The sequence below is a fragment of the Pseudorasbora parva genome, chromosome 2 (assembly GCF_024679245.1).
Source record: "Pseudorasbora parva isolate DD20220531a chromosome 2, ASM2467924v1, whole genome shotgun sequence".
In the NCBI taxonomy this organism is placed as follows: Eukaryota; Metazoa; Chordata; class Actinopteri; order Cypriniformes; family Gobionidae; genus Pseudorasbora; species Pseudorasbora parva.
This window is the reverse complement of record NC_090173.1, coordinates 56,477,547-56,500,161: the sequence shown is the minus strand read 5'-3', so window position 1 is coordinate 56,500,161 and position 22,615 is coordinate 56,477,547. Positions and strand designations below refer to the sequence as shown.

The 22,615-nt window shown below is 43.2% G+C and overlaps 3 protein-coding genes across 4 annotated transcripts; all 3 read left to right on the top strand.

Annotated features, from left to right (window-relative positions):
* Positions 1-1,539: 1,539 nt before the first annotated feature.
* Positions 1,540-10,943, top strand: LOC137049218 (uncharacterized). The gene is made up of 18 exons (XM_067427694.1): positions 1,540-1,879; positions 2,432-2,565; positions 2,842-2,925; positions 2,969-2,998; positions 3,200-3,365; positions 3,451-3,535; positions 3,605-3,719; positions 3,794-3,914; positions 4,001-4,350; positions 4,430-4,615; positions 5,542-5,620; positions 6,973-7,091; positions 9,649-9,858; positions 10,157-10,278; positions 10,392-10,473; positions 10,561-10,644; positions 10,717-10,822; positions 10,903-10,943. The coding sequence occupies exons 1-18, from the start codon at positions 1,540-1,542 to the stop codon at positions 10,941-10,943; spliced, it is 2,454 nt and encodes an 817-aa protein (XP_067283795.1).
* LOC137047265 (alpha-2-macroglobulin-like) lies at positions 5,991-7,643 on the top strand. The gene is made up of 6 exons (XM_067424832.1): positions 5,991-6,184; positions 6,272-6,395; positions 6,462-6,583; positions 6,665-6,882; positions 6,973-7,356; positions 7,450-7,643. Exons 1-4 carry the CDS (start codon positions 6,182-6,184, stop codon positions 6,764-6,766), a joined length of 351 nt encoding a protein of 116 aa, XP_067280933.1. The 5' UTR covers positions 5,991-6,181; the 3' UTR covers positions 6,767-6,882; positions 6,973-7,356; positions 7,450-7,643.
* A 2,608-nt stretch (positions 10,944-13,551) lies between the features above and the next one.
* Positions 13,552-21,017, top strand: LOC137047252 (alpha-2-macroglobulin-P-like). 2 transcript variants are annotated; one of them, XM_067424811.1, is made up of 34 exons: positions 13,552-13,735; positions 13,870-14,053; positions 14,124-14,280; positions 14,396-14,448; positions 14,571-14,591; positions 14,690-14,855; positions 14,933-15,017; positions 15,088-15,202; positions 15,278-15,398; positions 15,489-15,598; positions 15,669-15,839; positions 15,918-16,145; positions 16,211-16,423; positions 16,502-16,651; positions 16,877-17,038; positions 17,118-17,193; positions 17,373-17,460; positions 17,544-17,769; positions 17,857-17,980; positions 18,051-18,172; positions 18,254-18,305; positions 18,388-18,471; positions 18,562-18,738; positions 18,870-18,945; positions 19,039-19,195; positions 19,263-19,337; positions 19,408-19,570; positions 19,646-19,830; positions 19,898-20,119; positions 20,185-20,306; positions 20,407-20,488; positions 20,576-20,659; positions 20,732-20,837; positions 20,919-21,017. In XM_067424811.1, the coding sequence occupies exons 1-34, from the start codon at positions 13,656-13,658 to the stop codon at positions 20,957-20,959; spliced, it is 4,278 nt and encodes a 1,425-aa protein (XP_067280912.1). In that variant the 5' UTR covers positions 13,552-13,655; the 3' UTR covers positions 20,960-21,017. The 2 variants fall into 2 exon arrangements, with proteins under 2 accessions (XP_067280912.1, XP_067280921.1); XM_067424820.1 differs by lacking the exons at positions 20,576-20,659; positions 20,732-20,837; positions 20,919-21,017 and having other exon boundaries at positions 20,424-20,480.
* Positions 21,018-22,615: the final 1,598 nt, after the last annotated feature.

Genomic DNA, 22,615 nt, shown 5'->3' with positions numbered 1-22,615 from the left:
TGGGTTAAATAGTTGTTTCTTATCGGAATTCAAATGTCTCTTCATTGATCTGTGACCAATCAGATTGTGTTGCTCAATGCCTGCAGCCAATCAGACGCAGAGCTGCTGACGGTACTCGTCTGTATGACGCTCACTCGCGGGAGGTTTGCAGCCTTGCAGGTGAAGCACAATGTTTCGTTACATTATTTATTTAATAAAACACTGCGAGCGGAAAGTACATTGCTCATTCTTCGGACCAGATCAATTACGCCACATCGCTGCCTGACCTTGATGGTGACGATAAACTGTTTTGAAATAAAATGGCCAAACGTTACGCGATCCCGAAAAGCACCGGAAAAAGTCCTTCTGTTTGGAGGTAAGTAGCCTAATATGTAATGTCACTAAACGTGATTAAAAAGTTGAATGAACATGCACTTGACCTTATCTCGTATATTCTGTTAACAGATTGGGTTCTTCACGAGTTTGCTGTCAGCTCCCTGATGATGTGTAAGCGGCCATCAGACGCAAGTGTAATGAGCAGCTCACCAGAAATTTGAATATAATGTGTAATTTATACTTATGTATAGAGATGGTCAGTGGAATTAGTTCAATGATATGTTTTCCTACATCTTCCAGTGTTAATTTAATGAAAATAATAGTAAGTTAATTTTGTTTAGCTTTGCTGAAACCATGTGAAACCATTTATAAAAATCGTTGGGCTTGTTTAATGAAATGTCTCTTCATTAGTTATGTGTGTTAGATTTGATTTCATTTATTGTAATGTCCTTGAAAACAAATGCATTCAACATTGAGAAAGTAAGTCAGTAAGAAATTCATTAAAATGTAATGTAGCACATTTAAAATACTGTATTGTGTGACATTATGTAATTCAAAGTATTTTGTACAATGTATAGCTAAGTAATAACACATTGTATTGTTATGGACTACAAAGTGTATATTTTTAGTCATTTGAATAAGTCATGGTAAATAAAATATATATTATATTCATAGTACATTGCTTGTGTGTTCTGAATATACTGGTAATTAATTTGTAATTTATTAAAACACAAATAAATTATGCTACAACACAAAGTGTACTTATAATACAAATAAAGTGTACTATAACACGAATAAAGTATACTTATAATACAAATAAAATATACTTAACACAAATAAAATATACTTATAATACAAATAAAGCACATTTAATATCACTAAAGCATGTAATTAGTCATTATGCTTAAAGTGTACTAAGTATACTTAAAGTTGTTCCAATTTAGCACACAAAAGTATACTAAATACACTTAAAGTTGTGCTTTAACACAATTTAATTACAACTTAAATATACTTAGTACAAAATTAGTTGTGTCAAAATAGCTCACTTCAAGTTAACTAGTCATTAACACACTTCAAATATACTGAAAATGAGTCGGCCGCAAGTATACTTAGTATACTTCTTTTTCACTAGGGTGGGGCCGTCTTCCCGTCAAAGTGAACCACAGCGTTGTCAAAGCTTTGGCTCCTTGGACGGGGACAGAGTGGTATCGGAGGGGCGTGCTTATGGGCACGGTTACGAAGTTGAAAGTGGTCTCGACAGATGCCTCCACTCGAGGGTGGAGAGCCCTACACGAGGGCAAGCCGATCTCTGGCCTGTGGACAGAAACAGAGAAACGGCTGCACATAAACTGTCTAGAGATGAAAGCGGTCGCCTTATCGCTGAGAGCCTTCCTTCCACATATAAAGAACCACCACGTCTTGGTTCGTACAGACAACATGTCGGTGGTAGCGTATATAAATCGCCAGGGCGGCCTGCGATCACATTCTCTTCACCGCATGGCGAAGCATCTCCTTTTATGGGCAGAGCACAACCTGAGCTCCCTGAGGGCGGCTCACGTGCCAGGTATTCTGAATCTGGGTCCGGATATGTTATCCAGGGGACCCATTCCCCCAGGGGAATGGTCTCTTCACCCGCAAACGGTTCTCTTAACTTGGAACACCTTCGGCAGAGCGAAGGTGGATCTCTTCGCCTCAGAAGACAACACTCACTGCCCAATATTTTTCTCCAAATGCAGGGACGCCCTGGCCCATGTCTGGCCCAGTCTCCCGCTATATGCTTTCCCCCCGATCGCGATGCTGCCGCAAACCATCAAGAAAATCAGGGAGACAGCATCCACGGTGCTCCGATCTGATCCAGCTGTCAGACACAGCCCCATGGCCCATTCCGCTGAGGAAAGACCTCCTCACGCAGGCGAAGGGGAAGATCTGGCATCCCAGTCCCGAACTATGGGCCCTCCACATATGGCCCATCAACTGGGAAACCTCTCTGACAGAGTTATGAACACTATTGCGGAAGCTAGAGCCCCCGCGACTAGGCGGCTCTATACTCTGAAGTGGTCGGAGTTTTCTAACTGGTGTGCCGTCCGAAATATCGACGCACGCTCATGTGAAACAGCAGAAGAGCTCGCTTTTCTCCAAGAGCTACTGGACGCGGGTCGTTCCCCCTCCACGCTCAAAGTTTACGTCGCCGCCATAGCAGCTAACCATGCTCAGATCGCGGGACATTCACTAGGGAAAAGTGAGCTCATTGTACGTTTTATTAAAGGGGCTAGGAGATTGAACCCCCCTCGCCCTCCTTCGGTCCCTATTTGGGACCTCGCGGTGGTTTTAGACGCTATGAAGGGTCCCCCCTTCGAGCCACTCCAGACCGCGACCATAAAGCTCCTCTCTCTCAGGGAACCGAGGTTACGAAAGTTACCGAGTACGTTTCCAGGTCTGTTGTCATGAGACGTCAGGGGTTTTTTTTCTTTCTTTTTTTTCTCTCCCTTGTCTGGTTTGTTGTGTGTTAACTGAGTTTCTCTGCAGGCTCCTCGACTAGTTGGAGAATCTGTGCAGAAGCTGAAGGTGGAAGTTCAAGGGAGTGTCTTCAGAGTGACCAAAGAGAGGAAAGTCATGTTCAGACGTTACCTGCCTTTGACCTTCATCCAAACAGACAAACCCATCTACAATCCAGGACAAACGGGTGAGCAGTGCATGACCCATGGTTGAATATTAGAGTTGTAGAGAATCCATTTACACATGGAGTTGTCTTTCAGTACAATCTGGTGGCAGTGGAGGTAAGAATTTGCTCCAGTGCAAGTCTTTGAATGGAGCTGATGTTTTTCTTGAATGGGTGTCTTTTTTGTTTGTAGTTTTTCCTCTGATCTGTTAGTTGTTTTCATAGGACAATCATAATAACCGGATTGGCCAGTGGACAAACGTTTCCTCAACGGGGTGGATCTTGCAGCTTTCTCACAAGTTAAACCCAGAGGCTCAGATAGGGATGTATACAATAAAGGCTTTTATTGGTGACAGAATGATCTCCCATGTTTTTGTGGTGAAAAAATATGGTAAGTCGTTTTTCCTATAATGTACAGCAGCAGTTCAACGACAGATCTGGGCTCCTAATCTGGGCAAGTTTGTTTCCTGCTTTAGTTTTGCCCAAGTTTGATGTTACCGCAAACACCCCACAGACGTACAGCGTTGCCGCTGTGGGACTGAAAGTTGAGGCTTGTGCCAAGTGAGTAAGGCTTGTATTTTCTTATCTTGCGGATGGTCAATTTTTGATGTTACTTGTGACGTTTCCCAGATACACGTATGGCCAACCTGTACCTGGTCAAGTGCTGGTGGAAGTGTGCCGTGAGCCATTTTCATATGTTGCGGTGCCTGGCGTTACCCGCCGTTGCCTGAATAAAACTGCACAGGTTTGACTCCTGCCTTAGAATGGAGGGTTTTCTTCTGCTTGTCTTAAATTTGACCTCCTTTGTTCTGCTACCAGATGAATGCTACAGTCTGTGCTGTCCTTGTTGTCGACACATCAGTGTTTTTTGGCACTACGCTTGAAAATTATATGCAAGTCACACTACTTGTAAATGTGACCGTCACTGAGGAGGGAACAGGTGAGCTATTGGCTGATCTGAACCAATGGCTGTGTATGGAGGGAGTTGACTTTATTTTTTATTTTTATTTTTTTCTTCCTTCCCAGATGTAGTGATGTCAAAATCTGCAATGGTGTCCATTACATTTGAAGTTGGCAAGGTCACGTTTGTGGACCTCCAAGATTATTTTGAACCTGGATTAACAAATAATGGAAAGGTAAATGTCTCCCTGGTTGCAGAAGCCTTTAAATTGGTTCCCCTTCCTAACCTTGGTCATTTGTACCAGATATCCGTGTCTCGTTTCGATGGGACCCCAATTGCAAGTAAAGCTGTGTATCTCCTGGATGGTACCAGCTGGCCAAACAAACTGCTGCTGAATCTGACCACAAACCAGAACGGACTGGCCACGATCTCCCTCAACACTGCTAATCTTCCAAAAGCTGATCTCAATCTGGTGGTACGATTTGCTCTTTATATTTTGTGACTGTAGACCACTCACCCTTGCAAGAAACCAATTCCATTCACTGTTTCCGCAGGTGAGTGTGACTCCAGTGGTTGGTTATGGTTACAAATCCCCATACTTCACTACAGATACGAGGGTTGTTCAACTGACTATAGTGACACTCGAGCAGCCGCTCAAATGTGGTGCTGTGTTTCCAGTGACCGTGAAGTATTCTTTTTTTGGAGAGACTGGCGACTACAGCGCTGATATCGTCTATATGGTGAGTGGACATTTAATTTGTGTGCTGGTCTGTTTGTTCAGCATCTTGTATTGTCTTCTGTCAGGTCCTCTCCAGAGGAGTGATTGTCCTTCATGGATTTCAGAGAGTCAGAGCAAGCGCTTCTAATACTGTCACGAGTGGCTCGGTGTCGTTCCAACTGTCTGTCAGTGTCGCTATGGCTCCAGCAGTGCAGATTCTGGTCTACTGCGTTCTGCCCAGTGAGAATGTAGTTGCAGCTACGGTGTCTTTTGAGACGGAAAGATGTTTCCAAAACCAGGTATGATGTGCGCTAGGATATTTTGGCTTTATGTGGGGAATGGTGACATGCCCTACAGAGCATTGATCCTTGTTCCAGGTGTCTCTACGGTTCTCTCCTGCTACAGCTTTTACTGCTGAGGGAAATGTTCTGACGGTCTCTGCTCAAGCAGGATCTCTGTGTGGCCTTAGTGCTGTAGATCAGAGCGTCCGGATCTTGGAGCCAGGAAGACGCCTGAGTGCTGAAATGGTATCCATGTGCAGTTGCTCTTTAAATCCTTGAGCTTGCTTGACATTCAGGTTCAGCTTTAGAATTTGAGTAGTGCTGACAAACCTAGCTATTATAGGGCTGTTATGATTACAGCAGTGTTGTACCTTGCGCTGTAACGCCTTACATTATAAACTCTGAACATAACATGCCAAAAGGCCTTTAGTGCAATATTTTTACAGAAAGCAATTGTTTCATGGTCCCAGGTGTTTGACTTGCTCCCAGTGCGCTCACTATCAGGTTACCCGTACAGTGTTGAGGATGAACCATGTTTTGGTTTTCCACCCCGTTGAGGCTACAAATCAAGCCTACACAGCATTCAAGGTAGAAAACATTCATAGCCATGTAGTCACTGAATAAGACTCAAGTCAACGACTATTGTTTTGACTCGTTACTATTACAGAGCCTGGGAATGAAGATCGCAACAAATTTTGCTGTACGAGCCCCTCCGTGCCGGCTGTATTCTCGCTTTCCAGACATAGGTTATTTTAGTGAGAATCTCAATGACCTGGTGAACTTGCCTTCAGTTATTGGAGCTTATTCCTCGTTCTTTGTGATATATTCGCATAGTCTGCAGAATAAATATTCTAATATACCAAGAGTGTGTGAAATTGCTTGTCCCTTTCAGTGGTTAATCGTTGTTTTTTTATTACAAGCAAGTGCTGGAGGCGACGCTTCCTCTTCTGATGTGACCATCAGGACTTACTTTCCAGAAACCTGGTTCTGGCAGCTTGCTCAAGTGGGGTTAGTGAAGGATCTTGTTCCTTCTGAAGTACGTATTAGTAAACTCACGAATTCCCCTTTGTTGCTCTTCTGCTGTCCTTCAGAGCCACTGGATCCACACAAGTTCCCCTCGCTGTTCCTGACACCATCACCACATGGGAGACTGATGCGTTCTGCCTGTCCTCAATAGGTTTCGGTCTGGCTCCTCCCGCTCTGCTGACAGTCTTCCAGCCCTTCTTCCTGGAGCTCTCCCTGCCATACTCCATAGTCCGTCTTTTGATCTGAAGGCCACGGTCTTCAGCTATCTGTCCAAGTGTATCATGGTCTGTCATGGTTTATTTACCTTTTATATAATGGATATGTATAGAGAAGGTCCCATCTTTGCTTCATGTGCTCCGTTTCATTGGCAGGTTAAAGTGACTCCAGCTTCATCCACAAACTTCACTCTTACAGAACATCCTGATCCGTACTCATCCTGTCTTTGTGCCAATGGGAGAAAGACCTTCAAATGGGTTCTCTCAGCTCCTGTTCTCGGTCAGTTTTGTACCGGCATTTTCTAAATTTGAAGCGGTGTTGCTCACTTCCTGTCTGTCACCACAGGAACGGTCAATGTGACGGTCAACGCTTCAGCTGAGCCATCCCGCACTCGATGTGGCACTGAGGCCGTGACCGTGCCGTCAAGAGGACGCGTTGACGTTGTCACTCAAAGTCTACTTGTCCTGGTAAGTGTAAAACGGCCTTCAGGAGTTTGACATTGGAACTCGTTCTGCTTTACTGATGTGATGTTTTATTGCTTTTTATAGCCTGAAGGAGTTGAAAGGACAAACACACAGAGCTGGTTACTCTGTCCAAAGGGTTTGTTTGCACTCAATGATTTATCCCTGTTCAGCCAAACATTAGCCTAATGTTCAACGCTGATCCTTTGTTCGGTCTACACGAAGCGTTCTTTCTGAAGACATGACTGTGACACTTCCGAGAAATGTAACTGAGGGATCAGCCAGATGCTCCGTTTCAGTCCTTGGTAAAGCATTTCATGGAGTAGAAAGTGACGCATTATGTTTGGCTGAATAACGTTGTTTCTGATGTGGGCTTTATGCTTATTCCCTTGTAGGGGATATAATGGGTCGTGCACTGAAGAATCTAGATGAGTTGTTACAGATGCCTTCTGGCTGTGGAGAACAGAATATGATCATTCTTGCTCCCAATATTTACGTCCTGCTGTACCTGAAGGTCACGGGCCAACTCACCGCAGCCATTCGAGAAACCGCCACAGGCTACCTTCGAATTGGTATGGATGACCAATCCACTTTAAATGTCTAGGAGCCTAAATGACAAGAAGGTTTAGTCCTGCTCTTCCCCTTAGACTATCAGACTGTCGAACTGCCTGACCAATTTACATGTGGCTTTTGACCTAATCCGGATATCAAGGACAACTGAACTACAGACACGAGGATGGTTCATACAGCACCTTTGGTCATGACAAATCCAATACATGGTGAGCTGCTTCCTGTTCTACTGTTGTGAGTGTATGAGCTGTTATGGCACTTTCGGTTTAAGTTCAGTTTGTCACCACCTTCTTCACGGCCAGGTTGACTGCCTTTGTCCTGAGGTCTTTTGGTCTAGCGGGGCAATTCATCTTCATTGATCCAAATGTCCTGCAGAGTGCAAAGGATTGGTTAAACAGCAAGCAGCGTTCAGATGGCTGTTTCATGCAACAGGGAACTCTGTACCACAGTGACATGATAGACACGTTTTAAGACAATAAACACACAATCGCGGCAATATATGGTTGGTCTGTGTTCTTTATGCCATGTTGGGTGGTTTCATAATAGATTATATTTATAATGCAATGCTATTCCACATAGCTTTTAGCATTGTATATTTTCTGTCAGATTTTTTGACCCGAAGTTACATGAGATCACATATTGTTATATAAAACACTCGACTTATAAATTATAAAGTGATATGAAGCAAGTTTTGAAGCAAGGTTGCTAGGCAACGTGGGGGAGAGGACGCTGGCGTTGTCTGTTCGCCGCTTCTCCACCCACAACAAATCATGTTAATGTACTATTAGATTTACATTTTATTTTATGTCCTTATGTTTGTGACTAGTCTAACAGTCAGAGCTACAATTGGGACTGTTGCTGATTGCTGGCAGCCACTGAGAGGTCGTTGAGAGGTCGTTGTTCGTCGTTTCGCCGTTTTCAACCGCTTCTCTAATGTTTACGTTTGAATTGCTGCGGTTGGTTTCTGGTTTGGAGGACATTTGATGTTTCTCGCCACTGGTGCTCACTGGTGGTCTCCCTTGGGCTTGGGCTGCATGGTGGCTGAAGTTTGCACCGGGCTAGCGTCATCCGGGCTCTCGTCGTCGGCGTCCGGCATGATGTTGGGATGTTCTGCTTCTCGGCTGCGCCGCTGTTCCGTCCTGCATTGCGACCGTGGAACGGCTTGGACATCTGCGCCGGCCCCGGTGTGTCCACAGAAGTGCCCGGAGGAATGTTCTGCCTCCTGCATGGTGCTGCAGCGATCCCCATCGTTTGAATCATCATGAAGAAGACCCATCATCTGGTCTTCAGCTGTCGTGCCTCGGCGATGTCATCGGGACACTGCCGCTGGGAGAAATCTGAAACATGGAGTGGACCACAGTGTGCTGCGGAGCTAACAGTGTGCTGCGGAGCTAACAGAGACTTCCACCATCAGCTGTTTTCTGTCCACCATCAGCTCTGTTTCTGTTCACCATCAGCTCTGTTTCTGTTCACCATCAGCTCTGTTTCTGTTCTGTTTTCTGTGTTGGTTGATTGTTTGTAGTATTCTATATTTTTACTTGTTATTCATTTTTTGTTGTTATTCCCCCCCCCCCCTTTGTTGCACTTTGAGATTCTTCGGAATGAAAAGTGCATTATAAATAAAATCTATTATTATTATTATTATTATTATTATTATTAAGTTTTGAATAAAACATGATTTTAATCGTATAAATTTAATCGTAAAAAAAATCGCTTGCCCTAGATGCACCTGCCACTGAGTAAATACTTAATTTTTATGAACATTTTCTAAATGTAAAACTACTGAAATGCTTATTTGGACGAAATGCATTCGATAGAGTCTCAGTGGGGGTAAAGTAAGAGGTTTGATTTAGAAATGAGGTTTGAATAGAACAGTTTGAATAGAGAGTCGTTAGTAATTATAATGCAGACAAAAGAATAATAATTAGAGCCACAACCAGTCCGCAGAAGTGTGAATGTGTGCCGGGGAGACAAACTGAATGGGGCAGTTTGCACCTCAAAACAATAGAGGCAATATACTGAATGAAAGCTGAGAAGACATGGCAATAAACATCAGTTGATATTTTAGAGATATCTCAAAATAAAATCACATGAAACGATCTTGTAAAACGTTTAATAACATTCCGAGTTTTAGACTTATCATCTTCAGATCTGAAATACAGTATAACATGGTCAGACTTGTGGCTTTAGCTGTAGTGCATTTCTAGATTCCTCCAAGGCCAACTTCAATTTTATTTTCATAAAGATATTTCATACAAATACATTTCTAATAACTTTACAAAATTTTGAAGCTTATTATAGATTTTTTTGATTATAAAAAATATTATCATTTTGACTGTACAGTAAACTGCCAGGTGTCTGCTTTCAAATGAGACCATAATTATGCTTTTAGTGCAAAGGATTCACCAACTGTATTTGTTTCAGTCTGAGTATGCATTTCCTAGGATTTTTTTTAAAAGTTGTGATTCAGGTTAACAGGTTAATCTGGTGCTTGTTTTCAGGACACAGTGGTGGCTCTTCATGCCCTGTCCGTGTATGCTGCTCAAGTGTTTAGTTTGGACAGCTCCAGCACCGTTACTGTACAGTCCTCTGTGGTAGGAGGAGACTCTTATAGTTTAACCGTGAATCGGGACAACAGGCTGCTGTATCAGGAGAAACCGCTGAAGAACTTTCCTGGCAAATATAGTGTTAAAGCCTCAGGATCCGTGCAGGTCTGTATCTTCACCTCCTGTGTCTTGTGCAAACCCAGTTTATTAAAAATCTCTCCGTACGTAAAAAAAAAAAAAAAAAAAAAAAAAATTTCCCCCTCTATTTCTCCTTTCTTCTTTCCTTTTCTGGTCTTTGCTACTCTGAGCCGTGTACAAATCTTAGTATTTAGGGCACTTTTTGTGTTTCGTTGCCTCTTCTTGACGGATCGCTTCCTGTTCTCCTGAGTTGTAAGTCGCTTTGGATAAAAGCGTCTGCTAAATGCATCAATGTAAATGTAAATGTAAATGTAATGTACTATAGATTGCATGTTTCTACAACATCCCAACACCCGTTAAAGTCACCAGGACACTGAGTGTTGAAGCGGCGGTTAAGGGAGACTGCCAACGGCTGGGAGCCAATCTCAAGTTGAACTTCATAGTGAAGTGAGGATGGCTTTGGCTTGGTTTCCTGAAACCAGCTCTTGTTTGACTCTTGCAAAAGGGAGCTGTGGTGATCCGGTTGACTAAACTACTAATTTCCCCCATTACCCATTCAGATACAACGGTGTAAAAGCAAGCACTAACATGGTTATCGTGGACATTAAGCTCCTGTCAGGCTTCACCGCAGATACGTCACCGGTTTGTGTTCAAGATGATTTAGTCCCAAGATGCTAGAAGCTCCTTCAAATATAATTGTCTGTCTGTAAACTATGGTTTTCCCCTCAGCTTGGATCTCTACCCCAGTCGTTTGCTCCGCTAGTGGAGCGTGTTGACGCAGATGATGATCATGTCCTAGTGTATCTGAAAGAGGTGAGACCTTGTACACTGGGTATATTCACTAGCTGCCATCTTCGAATACTGTTCATCCTTTCGGTCTCGTAGGTTCCCCAAGGAGTCCCCATGAGCTACACTCTTCGGCTGAACCAGGTTCTTGCAGTGAAAAATCTCAAGCCAGCAGTCATCAACATTTATGACTACTATCAGCCAAGTACGCTTTCATCCTAATCGTGCTTTGCTCTGGCTGAACTCACTGAAATTGATCAAGCTCACTTCATGTTCCTCTTTCAGGTGACGCGTTTGAGACCACCTACACGTCACCCTGTCCATGATTTGACTCGGTACTGGCTGCAAGACATGACTCAAATAAAGTTGATTTTATACAATCAGTCTTTGTTGCCTCGTGTGCACTCAAATTGTCTAAAGATTTATGCATGATTACATGGTTTAAAGTTGCCCTAGAATGATTTGAAACAATATTTCAAATTGTCCTGATATCTAAATAGAGGGTATGTGGCTTATTTAAGGTCAGCTTGTCCAGATCCGGTTTTACAGGTCCATTTACAACCCTAGAAATTCTCCCTAGGATCTAATGCTCTGTTTTCGCCTTATTTGGAAGGGCCGTGAATATTAATGCAGAGTTCTGCTCTGATTGGCTGTTTCACTGCACCGCTAACACATCTATACCATCTGTCATGGCAATGATTTGACAATGATAGCTTCTTAACTTTGAATCACGAACTGAACTGGGTACCGTGTAAATATGTTGTTTGTACAGTAGCGTTACCGTTTGACAGTAGAGTCCTGATTTAAAAGTTGCTTGAGTTAGACAAACAAAGTAATGTAGAAGCCACTCAAAATAGTCAGTGTCATGTTTGCTACTCACCTGCTGCAAAATAAACATACTTCAGTCCTCAAATGTATATTTATTTCACAAGTTGGCTAAAGCCTTGTCAAATGACTATTGTTTCAACTTGGATGGTGGAGAAGGTGACGTTAGCTACAAGGATCGAGTGAGCGACCTGTGAGCAACTAAACAGTAGTAGTTAGATCTAGACAACACAGGATATTATTGTAATGTTGTCTTACTAAGAAACTTTCAATTTAATCAGAAATGGGTTCGTCAGTCAAGAAGTGGATACAATCACTACTTACTGTTTGCAGGAATTTGGTTGTTATCGACCCTTTCTTCAAGACACTGAGCGAATCCTGCTTGATATTGTCCCAGGTTAGAAAAAACTCTCCGTGGTGAAATGGGCTTAGCAAACAAACAACTTTGAATTAAATTGTTGCAGTATCCAATAAACATCAACCATGACTGTTGACTTTTTTTTTTTTATCTGTGGGAAGAGGATGAAAAGTCCTCACATCCCCTGCACAGCCTGGAACATGACATTTATTTCCATGATCTGCCGTTTTCGCTATCCTCGCGTGACGCTTGTTTATCTGCTGAATTCCGCCTGAAAATTAACATGGGCTGACATGCAAATCTTAGGGGCGTACATATTAAGGATCCCAGCGATTGCGTCACAGGTGGCGTTAGGTTGAAAATGGACTTTTTTTTCCGTGGTGTTTTTCACAAACAAGATTTACATATAAAGGAGAAGGCAATAGTGTTTGAGACTCACTGTATGTGATGGCCAAGTACTGAACTCTTTTTATTTAACTATGGCAAGGTTAGTTAAATTTTTCATTCTAGGGAACCTTTAACATACAAATTCCTGAACTTAATGTGCATATAAAATAAAGAAATTGACAACATATTCAAGAGATCACGATTTTGGGTTTTTGCAAAGATAAAAAAGGATGCAACGGTCAGATTAGTAGGGTTAAAATGTATTTATTATGCTACAAAGACAAAATAAATGGGCAGCTGTTTCTTAAACAAGACCACAAAATGAGCAAGTTTAAGCCAATATTAATATATAGAAGATAGATGAATTAAACCTGTCACACAAGTTGTCGCGCTTGTGATATCGTCATGGGTCACATGATAACGTCAACATGGCGCATAAAGTGCGGATCGCATTCATACTTAACGAGATCTGGGGTGCTTCCCAATTCTTATTTGTGCAACCTCATTTCCTTTCCTAGCTTCCGAGGAAAAGACGCGAGGGCGGAGGAATTGAATCAAGATATATCCTCGCTCCCTTTAACGTCACTTCAAAGCGGCGTCAATTAATGATGACAGCTGGATTTAGTCGGGATTCTTGAACATTAGAGATAACTATTTATATTGTAAGCTTCAGCCTCCACAAAATACCATATTTGTCCATATTTTAATCAATATTACCAGTTATTATTAACAACGAATTCCAGTTATTAACTGCTTTTTCGTTGTATAATATTAGTTTCTATTTGTTTCTTTCATTTTCTTGTGCTTTGATATAATTCTGCAACTGTCAGGTGTTGTTATTTGACAAAAATTTGTGTCTTGTACATGTAAATATGATAATAAATTAATAAATAAATGTGGCACGATGTGAAGGGGGAGGAGAATTAAAGCTTGCGTCACGTTTAGTCGATAAAACCCTTCCGCAAAGGATACTCCAGTGTATCCTCGCTCATGACTCCTTAGGAGGCATCCTCACTCCTCCATCCTCGACTCCTCACGGTGCAATTAGAGAATTGAGATCTACAAGATGGCTGATCTCCATCAGTTTCCGGGTCATAGGATGGAGGACGGAGGAGCGAGGAAACGAGGAGGGATATTAAAAAGCACCCCTGAAAATATAGTACCTACTCTTTTAGCGCTCGTTAAGTAAGTATTTATTGAAATTGAGCACCTAGTCAATGAGTATGCAGTTCCGAACGCAGCCCGTGTCACTTTGGCAACCCTGTGATTAATTACCGGGGCTCCGCCCTAAATACGCCCTGATTGCCTGTGAGTGCTAATTCAAACTGATCCCAATTATTAAGAGCCTTTCAATAATGTTGCCATCAGAACAAATAATTCAGAGTTAAGCTGTAGAGCAGTGTGAATCTGTACAGAAGTGCTGCAGGTTTTTGAGAGCCTTCTGTGTGGTCTTGGTTGATTTCTCCTCATGGCGGGGAGGGAGGTTTGTGTTTGGAAAGGGCTCCTTTTAGCTCTATTCCTCTTTGCTGTCGATGGACAGAAAAGGCCGTAAGTACCATGGGCTTTGAAGTGAACTGTTTTTTTTTTTTCCTCTCCCCCTTCTCCTTCACAGGTCTCCAACAACTCTGAATCCCTTTCCATGTTCAAGGATTATTTATTTTTTTCCCTTCATGTTTTCACAGATTATTTATGGTGATGTTCCCTGCAGTGACAGAGTCTGGGTCTGATGCCAAATTGTGTGCAAGTCTTCTGCAACCGCAAGAGAGTCTTACAATGACCGTTTCTCTGCTTGATGACACAAACAGCACGACTCAACTTGTGCAGCAGGTTTCTTCTAAGCCATTTTACCGCTGCTTTCGTTTCCAGGTCTGTTATCATGAGACTTGTGGCTTTTTCTTGTCTGGTTTGTTGTATGTTAACTGTAGTTTCTCTACAGGCTCCTAGAGTAGATGGAGAATCTGTGCAGAAGCTGAAGGTGGAAGTTCAAGGGAGTGTCTTCAGAGCGACCGAAGAGAGGAAAGTCATGTTCAGACGTTACCTGCCTTTGACCTTCATCCAAACAGACAAAGCCATCTACAATCCAGGACAAACAGGTGAGCAGTGCATGACCCATGGTTGAATATTGGCGCTGTAGAAAAAAAACACTAGCACCAGTTCTGATAATTTGTGTAATGCTATTTATGTGAGCGTTTGTTGCTGTTTTTGCAGTGAATTTCAGAGTTGTCACCATGGATGCTAAATTTGTGCCTCTTGATCAGATGGTAAGGCCTGACCATAATCAAACTGCAAATTATTCTTATGTGCAGCGTTTTCCTCTTTCTTCACTGACTACTGCATCAGTGTTCTCTTAAATGCCTAATATTCCTGTATTTGTGTCTTGCAGTACAATCTGGTGGCGGTGGAGGTAAGACTTTTCTCCAGTGCAAGTCTTTGAATGGAGGTGATGAAGGTTTTTGTACTCTGTTTGTAGTTTTTCCTCTGATCTGCTAACTGTTTTCATAGGACAATCATAATAACCGGATTGGCCAGTGGACTAACGTTTCCTCAACGGGGTGGATCTTGCAGCTTTCTCACAAGTTAAACCCAGAGGCTCAGATAGGGATGTATACACTAAAGGCTTTTATTGGTGACCAAATGACCTCCCATGTTTTTGAGGTGAAAAAATATGGTAAGTCGTTGTTCCTCTAATGTGCAGCAGTTCAACGACGGATCTGAGCTCCTGTTCAAGTTTGTTTCCTACTTTAGTTTTGCCGAAGTTTGATGTGACCGTAAACATCCCACAGACGTACAGCGTTGCTGATGTGGGACTGAAAGTTGAGGCTTGTGCCAAGTGAGTGAAGCTTTTTATTTTCTTATCTTGTGGTTGGTCAGTTCTAGACGTTAGTTGTGATGTTTCCCAGATACACATATGGCCAACCTGTACCTGGTCAAGTGTTGGTGGAAGTGTGTCGTGAGCCATTTCCATATGTTGTGGTTCCTGGGGTGAGCCGTCGTTGCCTGGCTCAAACTGCACAGGTTTGACTCCTGCCTTACAATGGAGGGTTTTTCTTCTACTTGACTTTAATGTGACCACTTCTGTTCTGCTACCAGATGAATGCTACTGGCTGTGCTGTCCTTGCTGTCGCTACATCAGTGTTTTTTGGCACTGCGCTTGAAAATGATATGCAAGACACATTTCTTGTAAATGTGACCGTCACTGAGGAGGGAACAGGTGAGCTATTGGCTGATCTGAGCCAACGGCTCTCTATGGCGGGAGTTGACCTGTTTGTTAGTTTTTTTGTTTTTTGTTTTGTTTTTTCAGCTGTAGTGATGTCAAAATCTGCAACGGTGTCCATTACATTTGAAGTCGGCAAGGTCACGTTTGTGGACATCCCAGATTATTTTGAACCTGGATTAACGATTAATGGAAAGGTAACTTTTATCCCTGGTTGCAGAAGCCTTTACACTGGTTTCCTTTCCTGACCTTGGTCACTCCTACCAGCTATCAGTGTCTCGTTTTGATGGCACCCCAATTGGAAGCAAAGCTGTGTATCTCCTGGATGGTAACAGCTGGCCAAACAAACTGCTGCTGAATCTGACCACAAACCAGAACGGACTGGCCACGTTCTCCCTCAACACTGCTAATCTTCCAAAAGCTGATCTCAATCTGGTGGTACGATTTGCTCTTTATATTTTGTGACTGTCGACCACTCACTCTTGCAAGAGACCAATTCCATTCACTGTTCCCCAGGCGAGTGTGACTCCAGTGGTTGGTTATGGTTACAAATCCCCATACTTCACTACAGATACGAGGGTTGTTCAACTTCTCCGACCCGTTTCTCCTGACAACCCATCATTTAGTGAACTGACTATAGTGACACTCGAGCAGCCACTCAAATGTGGTGCTGTGTTTCCAGTGACCGTGAAGTATTCTTTTGTTGGAGAGACTGGCGACTACAGCGCTGATATCGTCTATATGGTGAGTGGACATTTTAATTTGTGTGCTGGTCTGTTTGTTCAGCATCTTGTATTGTCTTCTGTCAGGTCCTGTCCAGAGGCGTGATTGTCCTCCATGGATTTCAGAGAGTCAGAGCAAGCGCTTCTAATACTGTCACGAGTGGCTCGGTGTCGTTCCAACTGTCTGTCAGTGTCGCTATGGCTCCAGCAGTGCAGATTCTGGTCTACTGCGTTCTGCCCAGTGAGAATGTAGTTGCAGCTACGGTGTCTTTTGAGACGGAAAGGTGTTTCCAAAACCAGGTATGATGTGCGCTAGCATATTTTGGCTTTATGTGGGGAATGGTGACGTGCCTTACAGAGCATTGATCCTTGTTCCAGGTGTCTCTACGGTTCTCTCCTGCTACAGCTGTTCCTGCTGAGGGAAATGTTCTGACGGTCTCTGCTCAAGCAGGCTCTCTGTGTGGCCTTAGTGCTGTAGATCAGAGCGTCCGGATCTTGGAGCCAGGAAGACGCCTGAGTGCTGAAATGGTATCCATGTGCAGTTGCTCTTTAAATCCTTGAGCTTGCTTGACATTCAGGTTCAGCTTTAGAATTTGTGTAATGCTGACAAACCTATGCTATTATAGGGCTGTTATGATTACAGCAGTGTTGTACCTTGCGCTGTAACGCCTTACATTATAAACTCTGAACATAACATGCCAAAAGGCTTTTAGTGCAATATTTTTACAGAAAGCAATTGTTTCATGGTCCCAGGTGTTTGACTTGCTCCCAGTGCGCTCACTATCAGGTTACCCGTACAGTGTTGAGGATGAACCATGTTTTGGTTTTCCACCCCGTCGAGCTGTTGAGGCTGCTGTAGGGAGGATTTATCCTCCCTACACTGTTCCTACAAATCAAGCCTACACAGCATTCAAGGTAGAAAATATTCATAGCCATGTAGTCACTGAATAAGACTCAAGTCAATGACTATTGTTTTGACTCGTTACTATTACAGAGCCTGGGAATGAAGATCGCAACAAATCTTGCTGTACGAGCCCCTCCATGCCGGCTGTATTCTCGCTTTCCAGATGGTAGGTTATTTTAGTGAGACTGTCAATGACCTGGTGAACTTGCCTTCAGTTATTGGAGCTTATTCCTCATTCTTTGTGATATATTTGCATAGTCTGCAGAATAAATATTCTAATATACCAAGAGTGTGTGAAATTGCTTGTCCCTTTCACTGGTGAATCGTCGTGTTTTTTTTTACAAGCAAGTGCTGGAGGCGACGCTTCCTCTTCTGATGTGACCATCAGGACTTACTTTCCAGAAACCTGGTTCTGGCAGCTTGCTCAAGTGGGGTTAGTGAAGGATCTTGTTCCTTCTGAAGTACGTACTAGTAAACTCACGAATTCCCCTTTATTGCTCTTCTGCTGTCCTTCAGAGCCACTGGATCCACACAAGTTCCCCTCACTGTTCCTGACACCATCACCACATGGGAGACTGAGGCGTTCTGCCTGTCCTCAATAGGTTTCGGTCTGGCTCCTCCCGCTCTGCTGACGGTCTTCCAGCCCTTCTTCCTGGAGCTCTCCCTGCCATACTCTATAGTCCGTGGGGAGTCTTTTGATCTGAAGGCCACGGTCTTCAGCTATCTGTCCAAGTGTATCATGGTCTGTCATGGTTTATTTACCTTTTATATAATGGATATGTATAGAGAAGGTCCCATCTTTGCTTCATGTGCTCCGTTTCATTGGCAGGTTAAAGTGACTCCAGCTTCATCCACAAACTTCACTCTTACAGAATATCCTGATCCGTACTCATCCTGTCTTTGTGCCAATGGGAGAAAGACCTTCAAATGGGTTCTCTCAGCTTCTGTTCTCGGTCAGTTTTGTACCGGCAGTTTCTAAATTTGAAGTGAACGGTGTTGCTCACTTCCTGTCTGTCACCACAGGAACGGTCAATGTGACGGTCAACGCTTCAGCCGAGCCATCCCGCACTCGATGTGGCACTGAGGCAGTGACCGTGCCGTCCAGAGGACCCGTTGACGTTGTCACTCGAAGTCTACTTGTCCTGGTAAGTGTAAAACGGCCTTCAGGAGTTTGACATTGGAACTCATTCTGCTTTACTGATGTGGTGTTTTATTGCTTTTTATAGCCTGAAGGAGTTGAAAGGACAAACACCCAGAGTTGGTTACTGTGTCCAAAGGGTTTGTTTGCACTCAATGATTTATCCCTGTTCAGCCAAACATTAGCCTAGTGTTCAACGCTGATCCTTTGTTCGGTCTACAGGAAGCGTTCTTTCTGAAGACGTGACTGTGACACTTCCGAGAAATGTAATTGAGGGATCAGCCAGATGCTCCGTTTCAGTCCTTGGTAAAGCATTTCATGGAGTAGAAAGTGACGCATTATGTTTGTCTGAATAACGTTGTTTCTGATGTGGGCTTTATGCTTCTCCTCTTGTAGGGGATATAATGGGTCGTGCACTGAAGAATCTAGATGGGTTGTTACAGATGCCTTCTGGCTGTGGAGAACAGAATATGATCATTCTTGCTCCCAATATTTACGTCCTGCTGTACCTGAAGGTCACGGGGCAACTCACTGCAGCCATTCGAGAGACCGCCACAGGCTACCTTCGAATCGGTATGGACGACCAATCCACTTTAAATGTCTAGGAGCCTAAATGACAAGAAGGTTTAGTCCTGCTCTTCCCCTTAGGCTATCAGACTGTCTAACTGCCTGACTAATTTACATGTGGCTTTTGACCTAATCAGGATATCAAGGACAACTGAACTACAGACACGAGGATGGTTCATACAGCACCTTCGGTCATGACGAATCCAATACATGGTGAGCTGCTTCCTGTTCTACTGTTGTGAGTGTATGAGCTGTTATGGCACTTTCGGTTTAAGTTCAGTTTGTCACCACCTTCTTCACGGCCAGGTTGACTGCCTTTGTCCTGAGGTCTTTTGGTCTAGCGGGGCAATTCATCTTCATTGATCCAAATGTCCTGCAGACTGCAAAGGATTGGTTGATCAGCAAGCAGCGTTCAGATGGCTGTTTCATGCAACAGGGAACTCTGTACCACAGTGACATGAAGGTGCCTTATACGTTTCTTAATGCTCGAACCAATAGACTTGGTATGTTCTAAATCTTTTGTTTTTTAGGGGGGAGTTGGCGACCACGTGACCATGACTGGCTACGTTGTGGCGTCATTGCTTGAATTAGGCGTCCCTGCCACGGTAAAACATCTCGTAGTTGTATGTGTTCCTTGCAGGTGACCTTGCTGCCTGACGCTTACTTTGATTTCAGGATCCCGTCATTACCAACGCTCTGTCCTGCTTGAGGCCTGTCATTGGGAACCTGGGAAACACTTATGCCACGGCTCTGCTTGCCTACACCTTCAGTCTAGCTGGAGAGACCACCACTCGATCTCAGCTTTTAACTACCTTGGACAACCTTGCCATTTCTGAAGGTGACATTTACACCAGCCTCTTGATATTGGTTATCGCCTTTGCCATCAACTTTCTCCCCTCCATCTCCTCCTAAGGCACTAAGCTCCATTGGTCCCAGACGACATCTGGTGATACTCTAGCGGTTGAGATCAGCGCTTACGTGCTGTTAGCGGTTCTCGCTGTTCAGCCTCTCACGACGGCTAATCTGGGCTATGCTAACCGCATTGTCAACTGGCTGGTGACCCAGCAGAATCCCTATGGAGGCTTCTCCTCGACACAGGTGCCTCTGACTACCAAACATGAGCACGCTCATTAAGTGGGGTTTTTAATCTGGTGCTTGTTTTCAGGACACTGTGGTGGCTCTTCATGCCCTGTCTGTGTACGCTGCTCAAGTGTTTAGTTTGGACGGCTTCAGCACCGTTACTGTACAGTCCTCAGTGGTAGGAGGAGACTCTTATAGTTTCACCGTGAATCGGGATAACAGGCTGCTGTATCAGGAGAAACCGCTGAAGAACGTTCCTGGCAAATATAGTGTTAAAGCCTCAGGATCCAACTGTGTGTCTGTGCAGGTCTGTATCTTCACCTCCTGTGTCTTGTGCAAATCCAATTTCTTAAAAAGCTCTCCGTACTATAGATTGCATGTTTCTACAACATCCCAACACCCGTTAAAGTCACCAGGACACTGAGTGTTGAAGCGGCGGTTAAGGGAGACTGCCAACGGCTTGGAGCCAATCTCAAGTTGAACTTCATAGTGACGTAAGGCTATCTTTGGCTTGGTTTCCTGAAACCAACTCTTGTTTGACTCTTGCATTGATCCTGTTGACTAAACCACTTATTTCCCCCATTACACATTCAGATACAACGGTGTAAAAGCAAGCACTAACATGGTTATCGTGGACATTAAGCTCCTGTCAGGCTTCACTGCAGATACGTCACCGGTTTGTGTTCAAGATGATTTGGTCCCAAGATGCTAGAAGCTCCTTCAAATATAATTGTCTGTCTGTAAACTATGGTTTTCCCCTCAGCTTGGATCTCCACCCCAGTCGTTTGCTCCGCTAGTGGAGCGTGTTGACGCAGATGATGATCATGTCCTAGTGTATCTGAAAGAGGTGAGACCTTGTACACTGGGTATATTCACTAGCTGCCATCTTCGAATACTGTTCATCCTTTCGGTCTCGTAGGTTCCCCAAGGAGTCCCCATGAGCTACACTCTTCGGCTGAACCAGGTTCTTGCAGTGAAAAATCTCAAGCCAGCAGTCATCAACATTTATGACTACTATCAGCCAAGTACGCTTTTTTTCCTAATCGTGCTTTGCTCTGGCTGAACTCACTGAAATTGATCAAGCTCACTTCATGTTCCTCTTTCAGGTGATGCGTTTGAGACCACCTACACGTCACCCTGTCCATGATTTGACTCGGTACTGGCTGCAAGACATGACTCAAATAAAATTGATTTTATACAATCAGTCTTTGTTGCCTCGTGTGCACTCAAATTGTCTAAAGATTTATGCATGATTACATGGTTTTAAAGGTGCCCTAGAATGATTTGAAACAATATTTCAAATTGTTCTGATATCTAAATAGAGGGTATGTGGCTTATTTAAGGTCAGCTTGTCCAGATACGGTTTTACGGGTCCGTTTACATCCCTAGAAATTCTCCCTAGGATCTAATGCTCTGTTTTCGCCTTATTTGGAAGGGCTGTGACTATTAATGCAGAGTTCTGCTCTTATTGGCTGTTTCACTGCTCAGCTAACACATCTATACCATCTGTCATGGCAATGATTTGACAATGACAGCTTGACTTTGAATCGCGAACTGAACTGGGTAGTGTGTAAATGTTGTTTGTACAGTAACTTTACAGTTTGACCGTAGAGTACTGATTTAAAAATTGCTTGAGTTAGCCAAACCAAGTGGTGTAGAAGCCACTCAAAATAGTCAGTGTCATGTCTACTACTCACCTGCTGCAAAATAAACATGCTTCAGTTCTCAATGGTGGAGAAGGTGACATTAGCTTCAAGGATTGAGTGAGCGCTCTAAGCAACTAAACAGTAGTAGTAGTGTTGTTGGCTTCTAAACTGTGTTAATGATGAAATGTAGGCTAATTTAGATTTCACTCCGTCAAAAGGGATCGACATGTGTCTCTACTGTTGTATTTTATGACAACACTGGCAGGAAAATTACCGGTTGTCATTTGACAAACTGTTGTGTGCAAGTTTCCAATACTAGCATCTTGCGTTCGATCGAGACAACACGGGATATCATCGGAATGTTGTCTTGGTAAGAAACTTTCAATTTAATCAGAAATGGGTTTGACAGTCAAGAAGTGGATAAAATCAGTACTTGCTGCTTGAAGGGCCGATTCCAACCATATTCCTGCAAGATGCTGAGCGAATTTTTCATTCTAGGGCATGTCTTTTTCATTCTTGTCTGTTGTAGCAACGGCATATATTTGGCTTTAGGATCAATTTAATAGGTCAGAAGTAATATAATGACATGTTCAGGGAATCTCTAATATGAAGCTAGAAACCCACGACTGCCTGTGACTGTGGTTTATTTGAGTTCTTTAACCAAATAAATCAAATTAAACTCAAATTATTTGAGTTCTTTAACCAAATTAACCTCAGCCGGATCGTGGGCGGGAAGGTTGTCGCAAGTGGGCGTGTCTCTACTTTTAATTATACAAACTATTCAATCAGCTATCCCAAACTATGCATCACTTGAAAGCTAAAACAAGATTCATTTTCTCAACTCGTTTTTGCAATAAATACACCAGAGAGGAAAGGGTTTAATGAAATGCTAAAGCACTAGCTATTTAAACGTTAGCGTAATAAACGCGGTACTCATCTTTAATCTCCCTTTTGTGCAGATCAGATCGGACGAGTCCAAGAAACAACAGCATAGTACATGTCCGTGTAAGAGTCCACTCTTCAAAATCTCACTTTTTAATCCAAAACAACGAAAGAATAAGGGCAAAAACTAAAAATCCTCTGTTGTTTGCATGAGAGTAATCAATCATGTCCATTTTCGAGTTTTTGTCACAGTTTTTATTTTGTGTTTTTTTGCC